At 45.7% G+C, this 26,418-nt stretch overlaps 1 protein-coding gene across 1 annotated transcript in view; it reads right to left on the minus strand.

Moving 5' to 3' along the window:
• The window catches only part of LOC140908159 (uncharacterized), a 54,874-nt gene extending 46,327 nt beyond the window's left edge, over positions 1-8,547 (minus strand). Inside the window, 2 exon segments of the mRNA XM_073335125.1 lie at positions 1,115-1,235; positions 8,451-8,547. Of these exon segments, the coding sequence (XP_073191226.1) occupies positions 1,115-1,235; positions 8,451-8,547 (218 nt within the window).
• Between the last annotated feature and the right edge of the window lie 17,871 nt (positions 8,548-26,418).

Consider the following 26,418-nt stretch of genomic DNA (forward strand, 5'->3'; position numbering starts at 1 on the left):
TAACCATTGTGATTAAAATAGAGATAGAGGATGTATGTGGATGGATGCTTGGTGTGGATAATAACTGAATGATCAGGGAGGTGCCAGCCTAAGAATCCAGTGTCCATCGGCTGAAGAAGGTGTCAAGTGGAAATAACCAGAGGACCCCACCCGGAGGGCAGACTGGAATCCACCCAACAGCCTCAAGAATGGGAGAACCAAAGAACAAGATAACATCTTGGAGCCGTCAGGAATGTGCTATCTGCTGATTGATTCAGCAACAGCATGATGAAGCAATTCCCATAGACTGGCATAGGAAGAAATTCCTATAAAAATAGACTCTAAAAAGTGAGAACTTTGGGGTCTGATTCTGCAAACCAACTTCCAGGAGCATCAGATGAGCATCTGACAAGGCCCTGCTCCCTCCTCATGTCCAGGCCACCTGGCCAGTGGCTTGGCATGAGCAACTCTAAGGCTGGTAACTATGATAACAACCTTGCAGAACCTGTGTGTGTGTTTGTATGAATGAATGTGTGACTAAATATGAGATTGAATGGAATGTTATAACTATAACTAACTGCTTACTATGATTCTTTCTGTATTCACAATAAATGTGGTATTTTGCCTTTTTCCCTTTAATAAGATCCTGCTGGTTTTTATTTTATTGGTACAACACTGTAGTGTGGTAGAGGGTCAGCTAGAGAGTCACTAAGGGGTGCACTTTAAGAGTGGCATTTCAAGAATTTGTCCACATAATGTTAATGAGATCACACACTTTATTACTTCCAAAAAGATTCTACATTTTGCTCTCAGGCAGACTTCCACTGAAAACAACAGTGCACTCACTGCACAATTCCTTCACAAGGTGCAGTGTTTTCCTTCCAACTCCTTTTTGCACCTGGCAAGCTAGCCAGCATCAAGGTGCAGGGAGAAACTCAAGTGAGTGCAGTGACTCTTGCATGGTAGGTCTAAGGTAGTGAAAACCTCTTTGCACCCTCCGCTCATGCACCTGCACAAAGACCAGTCCCAATATAGCCCATAAATCTTACTCACATTCTGTGTTAACTATGATCCATTTCTTCAGCAAAATCTTAGTTTTAAGGAAGAAGCACACAGAGTTTAATTTATGGCGTACCTGGTGTTTTTCCTGAGCTGTATGGTAGGATTAATGTGGTAAACTAAAAAATCTGAGTTTGATCCTTCAGCTATGTTTAGATCCAATGCTTTGGACAATCTGAACTCCTGAAGATCAACCTCTGCAATTTTAAAAAGTTTTTATCATTATAATTAGTTTCATTTGCCAAAGAGTTAATTTGCTTGGTATTTTTCTATAAAAACAACTCTCGTGGGGGAAATTGGCATAGAACTATTGACTCCAATGGAGTGAAGCCAAGTTATGGTCACTGAGATACTGACCCTGTTAGTGCTGCCAATGAAAAACTGGTTTCTCATTGTTGGTTCTGTGCAATTATTATTAAGTAGTCAGGTTTGGTTTCTGGCTCATCATAGGAGGGAGGATGCAGACAAAGAGAGCCCTTTCCTCCTGCTTGGGCACCTGTGAAGGGGGCAGTCAGAACACTTCCGCTTGCATTCCCTTGACATATGATCTGAGGGACCACCAGATCATCTAGTCTCACAGGCCCCCAACAGCACCTACACAGTAAACCCAGCAGCCGAAATTAGACCAAATTATTACAGCCAACAGGAGACTAGCCTTTTATGTGCCACAAAAAGAGAACGGGGGGATTGAGGTGCACCAGCCTGAGGCCCCTGCAGTAGCAGGGAATGATTAAGTGAGATATATCGAAATAATCCTGGCAACTGACCTGCACTCTCACACCACAGAGGAAGGCAAAAAAAACAACAACCGAAAAACAGGTCGCTGGCCAATCTGACCTGGGGGAAAATGCATTCCCAGCCCCCATATAGTGAGCAAGAACCAGCCAGCCAAATAACTAAGAGACAGAATGCTGAGTGCCGCCTCAGAGAGCCTGCCCAGTATCCCATCTCCAGCCATGGCCATCCCTGATGATTCAGAGAAAAGAGCAACAACAAAAAATCCTACCCCAGAATATACTGGAGAGGGGAAAAATCCTTTCGTGACCCACTGGAGCAGCGTTTTTCAAACTTTGGGTCGCAATGGGTCCCGGCATGTCAGGCACTGGGTCGCTCTGGTCAGCACCACCAACCGGGATGTTAAAAGTCCTGTTGGCAGTGCTGCTCAGCTGAGGCAGGCTAGTGTTTACCTGTTTTGACACCACGCTGCGCCCTGGAAGAAGCCAGTCCAGCTTCTCGGCAGCGGGGCCACGGGGCTCCATGCACTGCCCTCACCCTGAGCACCAGCTCCGCACTCCCACTGGCTGGGAACCAGGGGGAGGTGTTGCTGCCTGTGGGCGAGAGTCACACAAAGCCACTTGCACGCCTTCGCCTTGGAGCCAGACCTGCTGCTGACTACTTCCAGGGCACAGCGCAGTCCACGGTGCCAGGACAGGCGGGAAGCCTGCCTCGGCACCCCGAGCTGTGCCGCCGACCAGGAGCAGCTGATGCGGTAAGTCCACGCCCCAACCCCGTGCCCCAGCCCTGAGCTCCCCAACCCAGAATCCCTTCCTGCACCCCAAGCCCCTCATCCCCGGCCCCATCCCAGAGCCTGCACCCCCAGCCTTGACCCCCCCATACTCCAACCCCCTGCCCCAGCCCTGAGCCCCCTCCCGCACCCTGAACTCCTCATTCCTGGCCATCAACAATTTTCTTCAGCTGGGTCCCCAGAAAAGAAAGTTTGAAAACCATTGCCTTAGAGGCAGCTGGCTGAAGCCCTGAAACATGAGCTCTTAGGAACATAAGATATAAACTGGAAGTGAGGCCAAGAATTGCTGAGCTCTGCCCCACGCCATCACAAGCAATCTCATCATACAATCACATTCATAGATTTGTCCTGCTCTCTTGTAACACTAATTAAGTCATTTGCCTCCACAACTCCCATTGAGAGGCTGCTGCAGAACGTCATTCCTCTGATGGTTAGCAACCTTCTTCTATTTGTAGCCTGAATTTGTTCATGGCCATTTGATACCCGTTTATTCTTGTGCCAACATTGTCCTTTAGCTTAAATAACTAAATAACTCCTCACCCTCTCTAGTGTTCCCCACCCTGAGTATTTATAGAAAGCCTATTTTTGGTGTGCTAGACTAAACAAGCCAAGATCTTCCACTTTTCTCTCATAAGTTATGCCCTTCATCCTCCTGATCATCCCAGTATTTCTTCTTTGCACCTGTTCCAGTTGGAATCATCTGTCCTCAACATGAGTGACCAAATTGTACACAGTATTCCAAATGAGATCTTAGCAGTGCCTTGTACAATGACATTTATACTTCTCTATCTCTACTGGAAATGCTGCACCTGATACATCCTGGGATCACATTTGCATTTTTCATAACCACATCACATTGGTGGCTCACAGTCATCCTGTGTTTGGCCCACACACCCAGGTGCAGAAAACAGAGGTGTAAACAGGGAAGTCTGAGTGGGAGTTCTGTTGGAGGAGAAGGGAGGAACAAGCCCCTGGTCCTTAGAGGCAGTGAGGGAGTTTTTTGTGGGTGTTGTGTGGGGCTTTTTTGGTCTTGTGTGGGTTTTTTCCTTGTTCAGTTTGTAGACGATGGTAGGGGGCAGTGTGCTATGAGAGGCCAAACCCTGATTAGGGGGTGTGGGCTTCCCTGATTAGGAAGCCAAATAATCAGCCAGCAGCACAGGAGCAGCAAACAGGGGAGATTGAGTAGGAGTTTGTAAGGGGACTTGGGGGTTGGGTCTGTGATGCTCTGGTTTTCTTTTGGTGTTTGTTTGGGTCTTTGGGGTTTTTTTCCCCTTGACAGATATTTAGGCAGAAAGGCTATGACAGGTACAGAGGTAGCAGTGGTAGTGACTGAAGCCATGGAAGAGACAATGAAGATGACTGGATGTGGAAGCTGTGAGATGTACAGGATCCTAGAGCAGGTATCTGAAAAGAAAGTCATTTTATGAACTGCCCCATCACAGAGCTGATGGAAGAGTAGATCCAAAGCCTGGAGATGCAGGTGGAAACTACGGTTGAGTTTCAAAGGGGGTTGAGCAGATGTTGGAGCAAAGGCAAGAGGAGGCTTAAGGGAAAAGTCAAGACTTGCAAATGCAAGCTGGACTGAAGAACCTGGAGGGGAGACAGCTGGGTGAGGAAAGTGGCCAGTGGAAGCATGTGACTATGAGAACCAGGCAGAGGAAAAGACCAGCTAGTGACGGAGAAATAATGCTCAGGAACAGGTTTGCTGAGTTGGAAAATGAAGAAGGGGCACAGCAGGCTATAATTGAAGGAGGGAGGGCAAGGAAGAAGAAGAGAGCAGCTAATCCTGTAAGGAGAAGAGCTAGTGGAGATACCCAGAATTCAGAGCCCCAGAAGGACACAGAATGACTTACAAAAGATTGCAAGGGAGAATAAAAAGACAAGAGGACTTGCAGACAGAAAGAACAGGAGGAAGGCCAGAGAATCACACCATGATCAGGAAAAGGCAGGTCTACCTGATTGTGGACTCCCTGCTAAGAACAGACAGGCCTGTCACCAGAGCTGATCCAGAGAACTGAAGGATGTGCTGTCTGCTGGGAGATTACATAAGGGATGTGGACCTGAGGCTGAAGAGAATCCTAATGGGAGCAGGAAAGAATCCACTTATTGTCCTTCATGTGGGAACAAATGACACCTCTAAATTCTTGCTGGAACATATCAAGGGAGACTATGCCAGGCTGGGGAAGATGCTTAAGGAAATGGAGGCTCAGGTGATGTTCAGTGGGATTCTGCCTGTCCCTAGAGGAGAGAATGAAGGTGAGACAACATTATGATGATCAACAGATGGCTCAGGCACTGACGCTATAAGGAGGGCTCTGGGATGTCTGACCACTGGGAGACATTCATGGACAGAAGACAGTTGTCTTGAAATGGACTCCACCTGAGTAAGGAGGGAAATAGACTTCTGGTAAGGAGGATGGTGCAACTCATTAAAAGAGCTTTAAACTAGGAACTCAGGGGAGACTGTTGGGAGATGCTGATGTAATCTCCATGCCTGATTTTAAGAGGGGGAAAAATCAAGTAAGAAAGGATACAGCAATAGAGAAAGGAACAGCAGCAGGTAGGAGAATGGACATTAATAGAAAGGATAGTGCTGATACCAGTCAGATAGGCTGTAGAATGACTGTAACCACTTGGGCGACGAATGTGGGCAAAGCCAAGCAGCATCAGTTAAGAAGTTTATACACCAATGCAAGGAGGCTGGGTAACAAAATGGAGGAACTAGAACTACTCATGCAGGAAGTGAAACCAGATATTATAGGGGTAACAGAAACATAGTGGAATAGTCGTCATGACTGGAGTACAGGTATTGAAGGGTATGTGCTGTTCAGAAAAGGCAGAAATAAAGGCAAAGGTGGTGGAGTAGCATTGCATGTTGATGATGAGGTAGACTGTAAAGAAATTAGAAGTGATGGAATGGATAAACCAGAGTCTGTTTGGGCCAAAATCACTTTGGGGAAGAAAGCTACTATAGGTTCCCATGATGTAGTGCTTGGGGTGCGCTACAGACCACCAGGATCCAATTTGGTTATGGTTAGAGACTTCTTTAATGTTTTTAATGAAATAAATACTACTGGAAATTGTGTGATCATGGGAGACTAACTTCCCAGATACAGATTGGAGGAAAAGTGCTACTAGTAATAGTAGGTTTTCCTGGGTGTGATAGCTGAGAGATTTCTTCACCAAATAGTTGCTGAACCAAAAAGAGGTGATGCCATTTTAGATTTGGTATTGGTGCAGAGTGACGACCTCACAGAAGAACTGGTGGTAGAGGACAACCTTGGTTTGAGTGATCATGAGTTAATTCAGTTTAAACTAAATGGAAGGATAAACAAAAATTGAAATCAAGGACTCTTGTTGCAGATCTAAAGAGCAAACTTTAATAAATTAAGGGAATTAGAGAAGTGGATTGGACCAAAGAATTCAAGGATCTGAAAAACTTGGAATAATTTTAAGTCAATGTTGCCAAAGCTATCTGAAACCTGCATCCCAAGAAAGGGGGAAAAAAATCATAGGGAAGGTTGCAGACCAAGCTGCATGAGCAAGCATCTCAAACAGGTGATGATGAGAAAGCAGCAAGCCTACAAGGAATGGAAGATGGGAGGGATCAGCAAGGAAAACTACCTCTTGGAGGTCAGAAAGTGTAGGGATAAAGTGAGAACTGCTAAAAGCCAAGCAGAGTTGGACCTTGGAAAGGGAATTAAAACCAATAGTAAAAGGTTCTATAGCCATATAAGAAGAAAACAAGGAAAGAAGAAATGGGACCACTAAGCACTGAGGATGGGGAGGAGATTAAAGATAATCTAGGCCATCATCCAACACCTAAACAAATCATTAGCCTCATTAAAAACTGAGGCAAATGAAGAGTTTAGGAGTAGTGGCAGGGTGGCTAATGGCAATGAGGATATGGAGGTAAAAATTACCACATCCAATGTGGAAGACAAACTCAAACAGCTTAATGAGTCTAAATTGGGGCCTCCAGGTAATCTTAATTAAAGGAACTGGCACATGAAATTGCAAGCCCAATAGCAAGGATTTTTAATGAATCTGTAAACTCAGGGATTGTACCCTATGACTGCAAAATTGCTAATATAGCTCCTATTTTTAAGAAAGGGGGAAAAAAAGTGATCCAGGAAACTAAACGCCTGTTAGTTTGACCTCAATTGTATGCAAGGTTTTGGAACAAATTTTTAAATAGAAAGTAGCTAAGGACATAGAGGTAAACAGTAATTGGGATAAAATACAACATGGCTTTACAAAAGGTAGATCATGTGAGACCAACCTGATCACCTTCTTTGAGAAGATAACTGAATTTTTAAATAAAGGAAATGCAGTAGATCTAATCTATCTGGATTTCAGTAAGGCATTTGATACAGTTCCACATGGGAAATTATTAGTTAAATTGGAGAAGATGGGGATTAATATGAGAATTGAAAGGTGGATAAGGAACTGGTTAAAGGGGTGACTACAATGGGTCAGACTGAAAGGTGAACTGTCCGGCTGGAGGGAAGTTACTAGTGGTCTTGGGACCAATATTATTTAATATTTTTATTCCTGATCTTGGCACAAAAAGTGAGTTTGCGCTAATAAAATTTGCGGATGACAGAAAGTTGGGAGGTATTGCCAATACAGAGGAGGACCGGAATACCATACAAAAAGATCTAGATGACCTTGTAAACTGGAGTAGTAGAAATGGGATGAAATTTAATAGTGCAAAGTGCAGGGTCACGCACTTAGGGACTAACAAGAATTTGTGCTATAAGCTGTGGACTTACTGGTTGAAAGCGACAGAGGAGGAGAAAGACCTGGATGTACTGGTTGATCACAGGATGACTATAAGCAGTCAATGTGATGCGGCCATGAAAAAAGCTAAGGCAGTCCTAGGATGCATCAGACGAGGTATTTCCAGTAGAGACCTATCTTTTATGGAAACATAATATTTATTTATTTTTGCTATTTGATTCTACATTCATGTCTTTTCAAAACTAAAGATTGGTTGGTAACTATGAGCCTTTTCCTTCCCATATTTTAATAGTGGCTTCCTGGAAAATAACTATTTTACACAATTGCTTATTCCATAGGTAATGAGAATGGTTTGTCAGGAAATGTTTCTTACTCTGCTAGATAAAAATAAAATTCCAACCACTTATTGGAAGTTATTTAGCAGCTAAGCTTCAGTACTGCCCACCATTTGAGGTGTCTACCTGCTGCTTTGTTTTCCCATGCCTTGATACAGGTGTCATCGTACGCCAGATTTCAAACTGCGCCTTGTGACAGTATTTGAGCTACTGTAGGAATTATGAAGCAAAGTGAGACACTTATTATGTATATTTGCATGTTGATATCCAGAATGCTTTTCCAACTAACAGTTATTTAAGATTTGAGAACAAATTGCACTGTTACGTTGGTGCGCTTTATTATAAGCAATAGCATAATTTTTAGCTGTATTTGGCAACTTTTTCGTACTGTTGCATGTAATAAATAAAATAAGCATAATGTTAAATTACACCTTAGAGATGAAGGTTGTTATTCAGGCTGTTCTTCCATTTCTCTCTCTCTCTCTCTCTCTCTCTCTCTCTCACACACACACACACACTTATTTCGATGCAGAGCCAAATCGCTGCAAAATACTATAATGGAGGAGGGGATCACTTCTTTCATTACACAAGAATCAAGGCCAATTCTCTCTGAAGAAATATATTGTTAGTTAGTAAAAGAGTGCTTAGAAAAGGTCCATTTGAAACTTATTTTGATTTAAAAAAACAGGAAAAAATTCGTGGTACTTTTCACAATTTTTTTTCTGTAACAAGCTGGTCAGCATATTTGATGAAAAATATTTTCAATCAGCTCTGAATTTATCAACTATGAAAGGAGTATGTTCACATACCTACAGTATTTGGTAAATCCTGACATAGGAAAATGCTGGAGAGTGTCACCAGGACCATCAGAACTGGAAATTTCATTGTAGGACTTCTTGAATACATGCACCTATGAAAGGAACATTTAATTGTTAGATCTGCTACTTTCACTCAATAGTCCCTAAATCACTGGGGTTGCTGTGATAGGAAATCCCCACAACAGCTGGGGAATATGAGTGTGTATATACACAGTATATATGAATAAGCATACGCACAGACACTGCATACATAAACTAAAGACTTAAAATATGCATTGTAATTATTTTCAAAATATATGTCTAATAATTATCAATCATGTAAAGGGTCACAAATGACCCCAAACCACCTTCTATAACTAGATAGCTATGCACAAGTATTTGTTACAAAGATATTGGCTAGTTAGTTTTAACTACATTATGGATACAAGCAACAGTGGTGAACTATATGTGCAATTCAATCATCCTCTACTGAGTGACAAAGATAAATACTGAACCTTACAGTTTGCTGTGAAAGGCCATTCTAAGAATGGAGCTTTTTACTTTACTAGATGTATGCATGTGTGATTAATTCATGGTCTTATTTTTCACATAGATTGTTTTCTCTTTAATGTTTTAATTATAAGACTAGTACTTGGATGATATTATCTACACGGTATCATCCCATTAAAAAGATTTACTCCTTACAGTTTTCAATCTAAAGATCTATCCTACAGTCATCAATGTCAATGGAGTTTAGTCACTGACCTCACCTGAAGCAGGATGAGGCTCAAAATTATACATAGTGAAATATGTTTCTATTTGTTAATCTACAGCCCAGTCCTGCTGTCACTGAAATTAAGGTGTTTAGGACCAGGGCCCTTGTTAGCATCTTTGAAGATTTTCACAACACGCTGTCACTCTACACGCATTGGTCACTCTAATTACTTTCAGTAAATCAATAAAAAATATCTTCTTAAAGAGGAGAAAGAACCAACCTTTGTCTTCTGACATCTAGACTTTTGGGAAAGTTTCAAATCTGTAGTTAGATGCAAATTGCGCTACTCAGCTAATCCCTAACCATTTTTACTAGCAAGTCTGCTAGCCATGCGATTGTCAGTCCTGCAACAATTAATTTGAACTAACCATGCATTATCCTTTTCCTTTATTTCTTAAAAAAAGAAATCAAAAGACAGAGGAGCAAGGCACTTACACATATTATTCTAGTGAGTATCAAGGACAGCATACCAATATGCCTATATTATTAGGATACATCAGCAGCAATAATCATATGCATTTAAAGCCTAATATTGTAACCTTTACTCATGTGAGTAACATAATTTAAATCAGTGAAATTATTTGAGTATGGGCTGAAGGATCAGGTCCTACACCAAATCCTTCACAATATTTGTAATATACCATACATTTGGTAACTAGATATAAAAGCAAGAGACTCTATTCTTAGATTCAGATATTCCAAGGCCAGAGGGACCATTATGATTATCTAGTCTGTCCTCCTGTATAACACATAGAACTTCCCCAAAATAATCACTAGAGTAGATCTTTTAGAAAAACATCCAATCAATTGTCAGTGATTGAGAATCCACCACTACCCTGGGTAAATTATTCCAATGATTAATTACTCTCACCATTAAGAATGTATTTCTTATTTCCACTCTGAATTTGTGTAGCTTCAACTTCCACCCATTGGATCATGTTACAGCTTTCTCTGCAAGACTGAAGTGCCCACGATTAAATATTTTTCCCTTGTAAATTCTAATAAGCTGTAATCAAGTCACCCTTAACTTTCTCTTTGTTATTTCATGTAAGAAAGTTAATTACAAAATTCAGTAATTTTAAAAAGTCATCTTTGTTAAAGTATATTTTTTCTTTAAAAAGTGGCATAGGTATTTAGTTCCTGATTATCATAGACAGACAATGTATTCTAACATTAGTATGCTGCAACATTTCAAAAGACATGTTTATACAAACTGCATTTCAAGTAGCTGCTGCTTTTTCCTGGAGATTCTGAATGCAATCTCATGTTACTAAAAAAACATAGGGAAGAAAACTAAGTGCTTCATAGCTAAGGTATAATGAAACTTGTTAGCAAGCACTTTGTTTTGTGTGTAAAAAAAAAAATAGTGCATAATATGCTTCTACATATCACAACTAGACAGCACAGGTACATGGATACAGTGGATAAAGTGCTTCAGTCTCATAAGAAGGTACAATTCCAAACGGAAGTGTAAGCAGTGTCAGGATGAGCTCCACCCTGACATCTGGTGGTGAGGTGTGGCAAGTTGTGGAAAAGAACTTCAGGGGCCGATCTCATTTGCATAGGCACACCCACCCCGCCTAGAATGAGACCATAGCTGCCCAAATGGTCACTTTGGCTGCTGTGGGATCCCCAGTGTCTCTGTTATTGGGGCAGGAAGAATAAATTGTTATTACCCTGATTATGGGAACTGTGCTTGGAACTGTACGTGGCCTTTTGTTATGATGGAGGGATTCACCATCAACTAAGTAGCACTCGCTAGGCAAGGGTCATGGGTTCCAAAACTGTGTGAATGGAGAGAGGCTGGGGACAAGTATTAATACTTGGTGGCATGGGCCCCTTGGTGAGGGCCTTACATGCTGATTGCACTTCCTCCTCTCTCCACTGTGGAATATCAGAGCTAATTTTGATTTCATTAGAAGTCTAGTTATAGGCTGCTGAGCTCACTTTGGGCTGACAGTGCACCAGCACTGGGGCTCCCCTACTATAAGCTGAATTCACCTAAGAGCTGAAATCACTGAGTGTTGTGTTAAGTAGTGGGGGAGCATGAAGATATATTGTGGAGCAGTTTGCGGGACGGCTGGTGAAGCAGTTCGACGCGGAGCAGTGTGTGGATGGCAGGAGCTGCTTGTGGGCCGTGGAGCTGAGCGAAGGAGTTCGTGGGGCGGCTGGCGGAGCGGAGCGCAGCTGAGCGAAGGAGTTCGTGGGGCGGCTGGCGGAGCGGAGCGCCGCTATGGAGCTATGGGGCGGTCAGCTTCAGATCACGTAAGGTGCCTCTTACCCCCGTCCCATTTCCACCCAGGTTGGGAGGTAAAGCTCCGCCGATAAACTTTCGAACTCTGGGGCTGCCCTGACCAGGGACAGAGACTTTTGGGGCATTGGACTTTTGGGACTTTGGGTGATTTGGGGTTGCTGGACTCAAGAACCAAAGGGAAAAGGGCATGCCCCAATTTGCCTGGGGTGGGGTTGTTTTTGCTCATGGGTTGTGTTATGAATCCGGTTGGTGGTGTTTCCCCAACATAATGCCACATTGTTTCTCTCTGTTATTAAAAGACTTTTGCTACACTCAGACTATGTGCTTGCGAGAGGGGAAGTATTGCCTCTTGGAGGCACCCAGCGGGGGTGGTATATATTTGTCCCAGGTCACTGGGTGGGGGCTCGAGCCAGTTTGCATTGTGTTATTGGAATGGAACCCCTAGATACTGAACCTGGCCCTTGTTGCTGCCAACTCTGCCGGGCAGAAGGGTTACATTTTTGGGGGCTCGTCCGGGATCGCCTGGGTCAGTACCCCTCGCAAGCACCTGTTGAGTGATCCACTACATTGGGAAACAATTTATATATTTTTTTTTTGTTTGTGCTTATATTTTGAGGAAATTACTGTTTGTATAATGGCTAATATGTCAGGTTTGTTGGGCCCTGGCTCAGCAGCTTCTAGCTCAGAGGCTGCAGCCTCGGCTGATGATTGGACAAAAGCTCTGGGGCAAATATTGGAAAAGGTTGTGCTGCCCCATGCTGAGTCAGACTCTTGTCGTAAGTTAAGATTATTTGCTGGGGAGGAGGAGTTTGAACCCTGGTTAGAGCATACCACTGAAATGCTGCAAGAGTGGGCCGTACCAGATGCAGAAAAGCGAAGATGTCTTATAGAGAGCCTTGGCGGCCCAGCATTAGATGTGATTCGCACCCTGAAGCTCATTGACCCTGGGTTCAGTGTGAAGGACTGCCTAGAGGCCCTTGAACACAACTTTGGGAGCGTAGAGGGCCCTGAAGACAGCTACTGTAAGTTCCTTAATTCCCGACAACAAAAGGGCGAGAAGGCTTCAGCCTACATACAGAGACTGGAGAGACTGCTTCAGAGAGCTGTCATGAGGGGAGCAGTGACTGCTGAGCAGATGGATCAGACCAGACTGGCTCAAATTGTAAGAGGAACTCAGTATCAGAACCCGATTCTACTTCATCTCCGGCTAAGAGAACGACGGGAACATCCCCCAAGTTACTCCCAGCTGATAAAAGAGGTCCGAGAGGAGGAAGAAAGGCAGGCTGCCAGTGAGTTTTGGGAAGCCCAAACATCGGAGCCAGCCAGCACAACACCACTGCAAATGGCCAGTGTACTGATGGTGAGCACCAGAGAGGAACTTGCCCAACAAATGCAGGTCCTGACGGAACGGATAGCTGAGCTGCAAAGTACCGTTGACCGAGTTAAGACTTCTAGGAATAAGAAGCCTCAAACTGTGGCGATTGAGAAGCCCGCACTTAGAGCCACCATCCCCACCAGGCGAAGGGGGAAAGGTCAATTCTTCTGCTACCGATGTGGTCAGGATGGACACAGTGCTGCCAAGTGCCGTAATGAAGAAAACCCCTCCTTAGTGTATGGAAAGCTGAGGATCAGTTGGGAGAGATCCGGTAGCTGCCAGAGGGTCTGGGGACGGGGACCCCCCAGGTCTGCAGGATTTGAAGATTCCCCCAGAAAAGACTGTCCAGCTGGGATCCCTGCAGGACTGATAGGGCCTCGAGCAGAGGTCATGGTGAGGATCGAAGGGGTGGAGTGTAAAGCAGTGCTTGACACTGGATCTCAAGTGACTATTATATTTCAGTCATTCTACCAACAGATGCTTAGGCACCTGCCTATACAGCCACTGACTGGCCTTGGCCTATGTGGCCTCAGCATGGATGAATACCCCTATCAAGGGTATGTCATAGTGCACCTGGAATTCCCAGAGGAGGTTGCTGGGGTAAGAGAAGAGGTAGACACAGCTGCCTTAATATGCCCTGACCCTAAAGGGACTTCTGATGTGTCTGTGCTGATAGGGACCAACTCCAGTCTCTTCAAGGTACTCGCGGATTACTGCAGAAGGCGGGCTGGGGACCAGTACCTGAATACCCTGATGATCCATACGCTTTGTGCTGAAGCCTATAGGAAAATTGAGAGCGCTAAAAGGGACACATCTGAGCTACCGCTTGGGGCACTGAAGTACGCGGGCACAACCCTCTTAGTAGTGCCTGCAAGGACGGAGCAAGAAGTGCTTGTCATGAGTACCTGTCTGAAAGGCAGTAAAGGGACGTTAGCAATGATAGAGCAGCCGATGGGAGGAGAGCTCCCTGAAGGAGTGCTGGTCCCCAGTGGAGTCATAACCCTACCTGCTGAAGCCCAGGAAAGGGTGACTATACTGATTGCTAATGAAACGAGTCGTGATATTTTTGTGAAGCAAGGACAAAAGATAGCAGACCTCTTTGAGCCTGAGTCGATTGTAAAACCCCAGTATGAAACTCCAGTTTCGGCAATAGACCCAGCAAAGTTTGACTTTGGAGATTCACCAGTGTCCGAGGACTGGAAAGATCGCCTGAGGAAGAAACTTTGTGAAAGATCCAAGGTGTTCTCACTGCATGAGTGGGATGTGGGATGTGCAAAAGGAGTAGAGCACAATATCAGACTACATGACTCTCGACCTTTCAGGGAGAGATCTAGGAAGATTGCTCTCTCTGAGATGGAAGATGTGCGACATCATCTTCAGGAGCTGGCTGCGAATGGCATCATTACAGAGTCCCGCAGCCCATACGCCTCACCCATTGTGGTAGTCCGCAAAAAGAATGGGAAAATCCGGATGTGTATTGACTACCGCACCCTAAACAGCCGTACTGTGGTCGACCAGTACACTATGCCTCGAGTGCAAGACGCCTTAGACTGTTTGCTGGGAAGCCAGTGGTTCTCTGTGTTGGATCTTCGAAGTGGATACTACCAGATCCCTCTGGGAGAAGAAGATAAGGAGAAGACAGCCTTCATCTGCCCATTAGGGTTTTATCAGTTCGAACGCATGCCCCAAGGGATTTCTGGAGCACCTGCCACCTTTCAACGTCTCATGGAGAAAGTTGTGGGAGACATGAATTTACTGCAAGTGTTAGTTTATTTGGATGACCTGATTGTGTTTGGAAGAACCTTAGAGGAGCATGAAGAAAGACTTCTTAAAGTGCTTGATAGGTTGGAGGATTATGGTCTGAAGCTTTCAATTGACAAATGCCAGTTCTGCAGAACCTCAGTGAAGTATGTGGGTCACATTGTGTCCCAAGAAGGTGTGAGTACTGATCCTGATAAAATAGAAGCACTCACTACATGGCCACGTCCAAGTAACTACAGAGAACTCAAGACCTTCCTTGGATTTAGTGGCTACTACCGCAGATTTGTGAAAAACTATGCTATGATTGTAAAGCCTCTGAATGATCTTACCAGGGGACATCAGTCCAGCAAGAACAAATCTAAGTCCAAGAATAAGGGGAGGTCCCCAAAGCCTCCTGTGCAGAGACACAATGGCCCCTTTGCACCATTTGGGCCACGGTGGGATGAGAGATGTGAAAGGGCTTTTCGAGAAATCATTACTTGCCTAACTCATGCTCCAGTCCTAGTTTTTGCTGACCCAAGCAAACCATTTATCCTGCATACTGATGCCAGTTTGGAGGGTCTGGGAGCAGTCCTGTACCAGGAAGTGGAAGGCAAATGTAAACCGGTAGCCTTTGCCAGCCGAGGATTGTCTGATAGTGAAACTCGCTATCCCACCCACAAGCTGGAGTTTTTGGCCTTGAAATGGGCCATCACTGAGAAATTTCGAGACTACTTGTATGGTGCTCAGTTCCAGGTGTGGACAGACAACAATCCACTGACTTATGTGTTAACAAGTGCTAAGCTGGATGCTACAGGGCAGAGATGGGTGGCCGCCTTGGCTAGCTATGAGTTCAGCATTCAGTACCGATCAGGGAGAAGCAATGTAGATGCAGATGCATTGTCCAGGCGTCCGCAGGCTCCAGAAGTTGCTGTGATACCCACAGATGGAGTGAGAGCTATTTGCAGTGTGAGTCGCCGAGAGCCAGAGGCCCATGAAGACTTTCAGGGATGTGTTGCAGAAGCTTTGGGCCTGCCCCCTGAATGCATGCCTTCTGCTTCGGTAAACTATATTGCATTAGACCAATCTCCTTTGCCCATGCTCAATGCGGCTGACTGGCAAGAAGCCCAGCAGCAAGATATTGACATTTGTGATACACTACTTGCCAAAAGGGAGGGGCGAAGCCCAGCTGCGGTTGTCCCACCTAACCCGGAGGGTAAACTACTATTGAGAGAATGGACCAAACTAAAACTGATTCAGGGAGTGCTACACCGAATGACCACTGACCCTTTACAAAAACAACGAGCACAACTAGTACTGCCAAAAAAGTACAGAGCCCTGGCCATGAGGGCCCTGCATGATGACTTTGGGCATTTAGGGATGGAGAGGACCCTGGAACTTATTCGTAGTAGGTTCTATTGGCCCCGAATGGCTGAAGATGTTCGCAGGAAATGTGAGACTTGCGCTCGATGTGTTCAAAGGAAAACTCTGCCCACGAGGGCTGCATATCTCAAGAACATCACCAGCAACAAACCTTTGGAGTTGGTATGCATTGATTTCTTGTCTGTAGAGGTAGACAAGAGGAATGTTGGAAACATTCTAGTAGTGACTGACCATTTTACACGGTATGCACAAGCATATCCCACACGTGATCAGAGGGCCACCACCGTCGCTCGAGTATTGTGGGACAAATATTTCTCAGTCTATGGATTCCCGGCTCGGATACACTCTGATCAGGGGCGGGATTTTGAGAGTCACCTTCTGAAGGAGGTGCTGAAGATAGCAGGAATTAAAAAGTCTAGGACAACGCCTTATCACCCCCAAGGTGATCCTCAGCCAGAGAGGTTCAATCGAACCCTATTAGATATGTTGGGAACTTTGCGACCAGAGCAGAAGGCAACCTGGAGCCAGCATGTCGCATTTCTGGTGCATGCCTACAATGCCACAAAGAACGATGCTACGGGAGTCACCCCATATCTCTTGATGTTTGGGCGAGAACCAAGATTACCCATAGACTTGTGCTTTGGTGTATCAGAGGATGGAGATAGCTATGAAACTCATCAGCAATATGTATCCCAACTAAGAGAAAAGCTGCGGGATGCTTATCGCTTAGCTACTGCTGCGGCTCGGAAGAACGCAGACCGCAACAAACATCGATATGATGCTAGAGTGCGTTCGCAGGAGCTCCAGCCGGGGGACAGAGTCCTGCTGCGAAATTTGGGTATTGCTGGCAAACACAAGATAGCTGACAGATGGAAGGCAATACCTTACCTGGTGATGGAAAAGCTGGGAGATCTGCCGGTCTACAAGATCAAACCTGAAGACGGTCCAGGGCAAATAAAGACGGTGCATAGAAACCTTTTGCTCCCTGTGGGGGAATTGGTAAGCACCCCTTGTGAGATGGGCCACGGCAGGGCCGCCGGGCAGAACAGAGGTGCTAGACCAAAGCCGCCATCCAACACAGACAGTGGGCCCCCTGCAGCTAACTTACCCCTATTCTGCACATCTGAGAGTGAGTCTGAGGAGGAAGACACAACCCTGGTGTATCCTGGGATGGAGACAAGATTTCAGTCTCGATCAGCTGAACCAAACGAGAGTTTTCCCTCTTCCGCCCTAAACCCAATGGCGGAACTATTTAGGCCCCTTTCTGATACCCCGGTGCTGCTGATGAGACCCCCCTGTGATGACAAACACAGGTTATTGGACAATGGGGACAGACAGGTAGAGGATGTCCTGGGCACCTTGGACCCTCCAGCGTTAGAACTAGGAGTGCAGGGGCCTACGCCAGTAGCTGAGGGACCCTCCAGGGAAGCCTCTCCATCCGTCACTCAAGAGGATGTTCCCCTTACTTCGGCAACAGAGATTCTCAATAGACGAGACAGGGTGATAAGACCAGTGAAACGGTTAACTTATGATGCACCTGGGGTGACTAGTGAGGAGCCAATACATTTAGCACACAGGCTTGTGGAAGCTAAAGTGGGCTTCCTGAGGCCCTTTGGAGGAAACCAATGAGTTGGTATAAAGGGAGTGTGATTTGTCGGAACGACAAAGTCTCGGCTGGTGGGAGGATGTAAGCAGTGTCAGGATGAGCTCCACCCTGACATCTGGTGGTGAGGTGTGGCAAGTTGTGGAAAAGAACTTCAGGGGCCGATCTCATTTGCATAGGCACACCCACCCCGCCTAGAATGAGACCATAGCTGCCCAAATGGTCACTTTGGCTGCTGTGGGATCCCCAGTGTCTCTGTTATTGGGGCAGGAAGAATAAATTGTTATTACCCTGATTATGGGAACTGTGCTTGGAACTGTACGTGGCCTTTTGTTATGATGGAGGGATTCACCATCAACTAAGTAGCACTCGCTAGGCAAGGGTCATGGGTTCCAAAACTGTGTGAAGGGAGAGAGGCTGGGGACAAGTATTAATACTTGGTGGCATGGGCCCCTTGGTGAGGGCCTTACATGCTGATTGCACTTCCTCCTCTCTCCACTGTGGAATATCAGAGCTAATTTTGATTTCATTAGAAGTCTAGTTATAGGCTGCTGAGCTCACTTTGGGCTGACAGTGCACCAGCACTGGGGCTCCCCTACTATAAGCTGAATTCACCTAAGAGCTGAAATCACTGAGTGTTGTGTTAAGTAGTGGGGGAGCCTGAAGATATATTGTGGAGCAGTTTGCGGGACGGCTGGTGAAGCAGTTCGACGCGGAGCAGTGTGTGGATGGCAGGAGCTGCTTGTGGGCCGTGGAGCTGAGCGAAGGAGTTCGTGGGGCGGCTGGCGGAGCGGAGCGCAGCTGAGCGAAGGAGTTCATGGGGCGGCTGGCGGAGCGGAGCGCCACTATGGAGCTATGGGGCGGTCAGCTTCAGATCACGTAAGGTGCCTCTTACCCCCGTCCCATTTCCACCCAGGTTGGGAGGTAAAGCTCCGCCGATAAACTTTCGAACTCTGGGGCTGCCCTGACCAGGGACAGAGACTTTTGGGGCATTGGACTTTTGGGACTTTGGGTGATTTGGGGTTGCTGGACTCAAGAACCAAAGGGAAAAGGGCATGCCCCAATTTGCCTGGGGTGGGGTTGTTTTTGCTCATGGGTTGTGTTATGAATCCGGTTGGTGGTGTTTCCCCAACATAATGCCACATTGTTTCTCTCTGTTATTAAAAGACTTTTGCTACACTCAGACTATGTGCTTGCGAGAGGGGAAGTATTGCCTCTTGGAGGCGCCCAGCGGGGGTGGTATATATTTGTCCCAGGTCACTGGGTGGGGGCTCGAGCCGGTTTGCATTGTGTTATTGGAATGGAACCCCTAGATATTGAACCCGGCCCTTGTTGCTGCCAACTCTGCCGGGCAGAAGGGTTACAGAAGCAATAAGAAGAAAACTTACATTCTTTCTAGCAACAACTGTGAATGAAGAGCAATGTAGCTGCGAGATCACAAAGCTTTAGATAGACTCTGCTGGAACACAAAGAATATCAAGAGAAATTACATGGAGAAGCTGAACAAAATAGAGCTAAAGATTCCTCACACTAAATACTTTCTTCAGTATCAGCCATTTCTTTCAGTAACCTCTTTGCTCCCACTATAATGGCTAGAGGCTCTGCTGCCTGATCATATAGTAGCTCTCACAAGCTTTTTAGGCCTCTGATAGGACAGTCACTCCCCAAATAGAGTTTCTTGGAAAATCTCACAAATGCTGAAGGGCGAGTGTCTGGATTCCCTCTCTTTGTCCCTCCACCTCCTGTCACCAGAACTTTCAAATCTGTGACAGCTTACTGAATACATGAACATTTGTTAGCGTGCAAGAAGTGTAGTATTTCTATGATTTGTTTTATCCAGCTTTGCCTGATCCCCTTAATCTCTAAGCTTCATTTGATCAGATTTTCTCTTAAGATTTCCATTTCTCCCTTATTTGCAGGGCTAGTGGTACATTAAAAAAAAAAAAGGCTTTTCATATTATTTTTAAGTACTTCCACTTGTAGTCCTATACATAAAGGACATCGTCTGCAAAGTGCTGAACACCTTGCAGGGCTGAGACTGCTACATCTACCTGTAAGTAATACTGATTGTTACTTATTGCTAAGATCATATTCTTCATGAGAGAAACAGATATTTGCATAAAAGCCCTTCATGAAATGATCTCAGACCAGTATAAATAAATAAATAAATAAGTATAATCCATTGCATCCACCATTTGGTCACCTGATAAAATATTATTAAGTGAATCAACAATTGCATAATTTATGGAACAGTGTGCCACAAACTGGAGAAAGACTCCCACTGGTTTGGGTCAGGCCCAATATGTACAAATTTGTTCTCAAGGTTCTGATCATGGCAAACTCAAACACTGGGCTTAAAACAATGGTTAGGTTTGGGGGTTTTAAATATGTTTTAGTTTAATGTGTTTCAAAATGCGGTTTTGTTGTTAGTTTTAGTATAGCGTTTAAAATTGCTGCTCGTGGTATCTTGAAAGACTTGATGTAACTAAAATTCTTTGGTTGTTTATTCATTTCTATATATTATAGATAACCTCAATAATCTAGCATTACAATGCAGAGACCACTCAAAGAACTTTTAGTTACACGTTTAGTGAGAGGTTATAGATATCAATCATCAGACATATATGAAAGACATATACAGAACTACAATATGTATCTATACTGTATGATTCTCTTCTTTAGTTGAGATTCTCTTCGCTAATGTAGAACTTTGCTGTAGCAAAGTTCCTACTCATGCTGTGAGAGACACTACATAGCAACAGGGTGTTATATTTTACAAGGAGTTGACAGACCTAAGACAAATATATCGCCAGTGAACAAAATGGATTCTGAAGCATCCCCTGTATACTGCAGCTGTTATGCTGCTTGAATCCCAGAGATAGTGCATAGGCTGTTTAAAAACTTCTTTCACAGAAGTAAGAGTTCTTCTTCGTGCTGTTTTTGTACCCACTCTAAGGAACGGGTCCTGCTCCAAAGTTTATTCACGTCAGTAGAAAGACTCCCATTGACTTTAGCAGGCATTGGAGCTAACTCATTGTGTTTAGTATAAGACCTAGTGAATTTGACAAACTTCTGATATTATTTTCACCTCTGTCTATAACAGTATATAAGGCTGTTCAGCTCACCAAAAAAAAAAAAAAAGCAGCTTCTCTTTTTATTCAAATTGCATCTGTGGCCTCTTTTGTTGCTGATTACCGTCTGATTAGGTAAGCACCAGAACATACTCCTTTGCAACGGGTTTATATTTGGAAACTGAAGGTAAGAGTACATATCTTCTTGGATATTGCAAAGATGTGATCATATGGTTTGTACATAATATCCTTAAGACACCAGTACAGAAATATTTCATGCAATTTTTCCAAGCATTTGGTTACATAAAACACACACTTTGATAAGAGACTGTCAAATATCTAAGGGGAAGTTTTGACCTCTCATTGAACTCTCTGGCCTAGATGGTCTGTTCTGCTTGAGATGTTTTCAGCACAGGTCTGATGGGAGTTGAGTCCAAAGGTGACTTTGCATTCCCCCAGTCCTGGGACCAACTGAAGTCCAAGTTCAGCCCCACCGCAATTTACCGTGGTCCTAAAGTGCACTCAGTTGCCTGTGGCCCTGTAATGCAGTTGCTCTTACTGCCGTAGGAGACTCTGGGAACAGGGAACTCTGTTGCCAGGGTCTTCGCCTCTCTTGCACCCCTTGTTGACCACTTTCTCAGCCCTGCAATGACCTGGCTCTCTGGCCAGGTCACCTCTTAAGTTCAGTCCCCTTTCAGAGTAACAAAGGACCAGCTGAAAGTCCAAAGTATGGTCAGTCAGGACTTGGTCAAGGGCAATACTGAAATTGGAGTCTGGGGACAGGTCATGAGTCAGAACTGGGGTCAGAGTCCATGGATAAATTGGGATTGTAGTCGGATTCAGGAAGCAGGCCAAAGGGTGAAGCCAGGTTGGAGTCAGTCCAAAGGTCAGGAGGCAGGTGCAGGGCTGGAGTGGAGTCAGGGTAGGGCATGGGAAAGGCAAGGCTCAGGGCAGTAACAGAAATAGGATCAAGAACAAGCTGGAAGGCTAGGGAGTCTGTAACACCAAGACAGCTGGAGGGTTCCTAGCCAAGTGGTGCTATTGCACAGATGAACTTGCAGCTCTAGCAGGGTCAGTTTACCTCTGCTTGGGGGTCCTCTGACCAGGGCCCTGCCCAGCAATAGGCAGCCACAGTGTTACTGCTTGCTAAGTCACTGCAGGCTCTGTTTAAGTGATGAGTCAGTGCAGCTGAGTTGCTGCAGCCAGCTTGAGTGTCAGTGATGAGTTACTGCAGGTTCTGCTGGCACCTATTGAGAATGTGGGCACATCTAAAGGCCTCCTCCCCCAAGGAGCTACTGAACCCAGATCCCAAGTAAATATTGAGGACAATAAATGATAAAACGCAGACAGGAGTGAAGGTCACAGGGTCAAAATCAGGGAACCAGAAGGGAACACCAAGCAGAAAACCCCAGACAGCACCCACTGCTCTTCAAAAGGCATCCAGGGAGCCAGTGGGGGTGGCCCAAAGGAAATCTGCCCAAATATGTGACTTAAGGGAGGAGTGGAAATAGGTCCCGTGGTCACAGAGAACCTCCCTGTCCAACATCCTTCTCCTGGTATGATGGATGGCCACTTTTGCCAATGCCAGGAGGAGACTGACGAGGTGACCTCGTGACTTCATGGGGCAATGGATGGCGTGTGCAAATATCAGGAGGTATTGGAGAAGTTCAGTCAGAACCTAAGGAGAAGGTTCTGTAGAAGCTGGAAAAGGGGCTGCACCTGGCACACTCAAGGTAGATGTGTACCAGGGTCTCCCTTTCACTGCAGAAGGCGCAAGTGTTGGGGAGGGGGCCGAACTGCACCAGGTACTCACCCATGCTCATGGCTCCATGAGGGAGCTGCCAACTAATATCTTCTGTGGGCCAGGGGGTCAGGATGAAATACAGACTGGCCCACCATGCCTCCTCACCTCTCACAGGTGGTAGGAGATCCCACCACTTGGTGCTGGGGTGGGACACGAGGGTGAGGAAATGAAAGGCATGGAGCACGAGTACATACAGTTGTTTCCTTCTCACAGTTCATAAATGGACCAGTTGCAGGTCGCACAGCCAGCTCGTGTGATTTGGAGGTGATGGCCAGTGGGGCTCACAGGGCAGGGCCCAATGGCGAGGTCTGGAGGGCCAAGGGTGAGGGATGGGTGGGAAGTACCCTCCTGCAAGACCAGCTTGAAGAAGGTCCATGAGGCAGACTGTTAGCCCGCCCTCGCCTCCTGGAGTATGTGCTGGAGGACACGAGGGGTGGAGAACCCCACGCACTGCTGAGCACCAAGGGGTCCACCCAGGCCCACCAGTCATAGTCCAAGAGATCTCTGATACTGGTGGTATCTGCCAGGACCAACCTCCCAGACGCTGAGGGGGGACTCTGCCACCTGCCCACCACCAAGTTGTGTAGGAGGGGCTTCATAAGGAGATCTCCCACCTTGGTGGCTGCCATGGACTGGTCACCAAGACCAGCTTCCAGGCCTGGAGGAGGTCCTGATAGAAGACCAGCAGCTTGGAAAGGTCTTGCAGAAGACTCCTCGGATGGAGGTAGAGCTGCCGGTCATAACAGAGCCATCGGAGGTGTAGGAGAAAGGCGTATGCCAGCGCACTCCACGCCAGACGATCTGTACCATAAAGGACCTCTGCAGGGCCTGGAGGCAGAAGACATGGACCTGACTGTGGAGGCAGAACAGGCCCTGTCCCCCCTTCTCTGGGCGGGGAGGGGGAGTTATGGCAGCTGAGTGGGCAGCATGGTCTGGCTATGGGCTTGCCTAACATCTGCCCACCCTGTCAATCCAGCTGATTTAGAGTGCAAGCTTCTCCCCATTGGCCCTGGAGTGAGTCCTGACTTCTTTTTGGCCCTTCCCCTTTCTTCTGGTATTGGGAGAGTGTGACAGGATCCCAGGGTGCAAACTGGACTGTGGGAAAGCGGAGACCTCCAAAACCAACCAGCCTGGGGTATCCCTCACACTGTGATGCTAATGTCAAGCTACAAGTCTCTGACAGGCACTGTACTTACACAGCCAACCACAGGCAGCGACACACCCAACTATGTTACATGAATGGTCTCCCAGCCACATATGAATCATCAATAGGGAGGCTCCAGCCTATTGCCCCCAGCTGCAGCCCTACATCCATCTTATGTCAGAAGCCTGACATAAAGACAGGCATAAAGGGCAGAGTTACCTTAAGAAAATAAAAAATAAATACGCTTTCCAAATCCTAAATTTAGGATAAGCAAGAGTTGAATTTAACAGCTTTTTTCACCCTGACAGATGGTACAAGCAAGTTACAGTTCCTCAATACACGGATGGGGACTACCTTCCAGCCTGGGACCAAACTTCCCCAGTCATAGGCTGTGGTGAGGTGGCTGCTCCACACAGGGAGAAGAAGGGGTTAAAAGCAGCACCAGGGAGACTGTGCAGAACCCATAAATCAGGAAAGGGTTTATTGATCCCACCAACAGGGGAAAGGCTCGCTGGAGCAGCCAATCAGGGCCATATATAAAGGGCTGCTCAGCAAAGCAGAAGGGAGTCTCTCTCTGGAAGAGAAGGGTGGAGGACTGAGGGAGAGAGAGGGGAAGGGAGGGAGAGAGACACAAACACGAACACGCAGCAGGTAGGAGGAGGGCAGTAGATGCATTGACCTCACTGATCTCATTTACTTAGCTATACCCTTTTCTCCCTGGCCTAATCTAACATCCTTATGGTCAGGCTCATAGGTGCCAAATCTGTGGATGATCTGGGGCTGGAGCACCCACGAAAAAAAAAATCAGCTCCTCCCATTCCCGCCCCCACCAGTGCCTTCTGCCCACTGCCGAACAGCTGATCAGCGGTGGGCAAGAGGCACGGGGGAGGGAGGGGGAGGAGCAGGTGCAGGAAGAGATGGAGCGAGGGCGGAACACGCTCAGGGAGGGGGGCAGGGCCTCGGGGCAGAGTGGGGGTGAAGCATCCCCAGGGAAAGCAGAAAGTTGGTGCCTTTGGTCAGGCTTACATTTGGGCCTGTTATTTCCCCATAGATGAGCAGTTATTTCACTGAGGTTTGGTTAATGAATTCTCCCCAGTTCTCACCTCAGTCTCCATAGAAATGTCTAGCTAAGGTATTTTGCTAACTGCCAAGGATCTAACTTTGTAGACGCATAGCTATATTAAAGCCTCCAGCTGAACAGAGCTTCTCCCCAGCTCCTCTAACTAGAGCAGCATTCCTCTCCTCCAAAGAGACGACAACTAGCAGGAGAAATTTAGGGGCAGGATCCAAGAATCCATGCTCATATTACTAATGCTACCTAAATTGTTGTATTCAGAGAATCTCGGTGGGAGATAGAATAGATGGACAGACTTCCTGCCAGCCATTACGATTTCCCTGCTGTCTCCTTTGATTGGGATATGGTGACCTTAAAACCACATTGCTGGTCCCCTGATGTAACATGCAGGATTGCCTTCTTTCTGGAACTATGCAGAAGGGGAGCTGTGACTTGCCAGCTGACATACCACTCCTCTTGGTAATTGCAGAGGTACAAAAGCCATTTTTCCCACATTTGCTTTGTACCAGTTCTGCACTGAATCAGTTGGGAGGTATGCAGCAGAAGTGGTGAGTCGGTGTCCAGATCCAGTTGGTTGCTGAGATGGGCCAAACAACCAAGTTCAGATCTACAGCCAAACTTTTCCAAAGATCAAAGGGGTTTAGATGTCTAGTTTGAACTCTAGTTATCTATCTAGATGGCGCTTATCAACATAATATCAGCGCACTCTATAATCATTGGTGGATTTAATCCTCACACCGTCCCTGTGAGAGAGTGGGATACTATTCCCTTTTTATAAATGGATTACGAATACAGACTAACACGGCTGCTACTCTGAAACCTGTCATGAGGCAAAAGGGAAGATCAACTAACTTGTCCAAGGACCCCACAGGAATTCTGTGGCTGAATCAGGAATAGAACTCCTGACTCCCATTCCAGTGCCACACCCACTTTCCTATTTTATGCACATTACACATGAATAATATGTGAAAAAGGGACATTCTCCATTCACTCAAAACCACTATATATCTGGAAGGTATAACCCTAACTCGCACCTTGTTTTCATCAGTTCAAGAAATCCATCTCCATGCTTGCTGCTATAATGACTTCCAGAAAGATCAAAGAATGATAAAATCAAACTATAAAAAGATTTTGGCATTTTTCGCTTTCATCCATTGTTAAAATATTTTAGGGTACTACACACCTACCAGCAATTTCTGTCAACTTCCAGCAAGATTTAAATTCTACACACTTTCTTCCTGGGAGAGCAGATTCCTTAGCATGAAGCCCCTAATAGGGTTGCTGCCGCGACAGCTGTTCACTCTTCCCCTGCATTACATGAATCAAGCATCCTCTGTGACCATGTAATCAATTAGCACAGAATAGAATATTTCAGATCTCTGTGGCTCCTTGTCATGAGTGACATCTGTCACTTTAGACCTCAATTTACCACTGTCCTAAACACACCTGGTGTCACGTTGCTTTTATTATTGGATATTATCTACAGCAAAAAACACAATCGTGAAACTTGATAGAACAGAAAATTATTATGCTACAGAAATTAAGCCCACATAATTTTGAGGCTCCTAATTTATGTTTTCATTTTGAGTGCCTGCCCTGCATTGTATGACCTTGGCAGTTTGACAGGTGCAGTATGATTTTAATTAATCTCTTGAATTTTAACATTCAAAGTTAAAATAAACTCTGTTCCCAGAATTATTATATCTGCCAATAGACTGGAGAGTGTTCCCTTGTTCCTCAAGCCACTTGTCTGAAT

Source organism: Lepidochelys kempii, chromosome 3 (assembly GCF_965140285.1).
Source record: "Lepidochelys kempii isolate rLepKem1 chromosome 3, rLepKem1.hap1, whole genome shotgun sequence".
Taxonomy (NCBI): Eukaryota; Metazoa; Chordata; order Testudines; family Cheloniidae; genus Lepidochelys; species Lepidochelys kempii.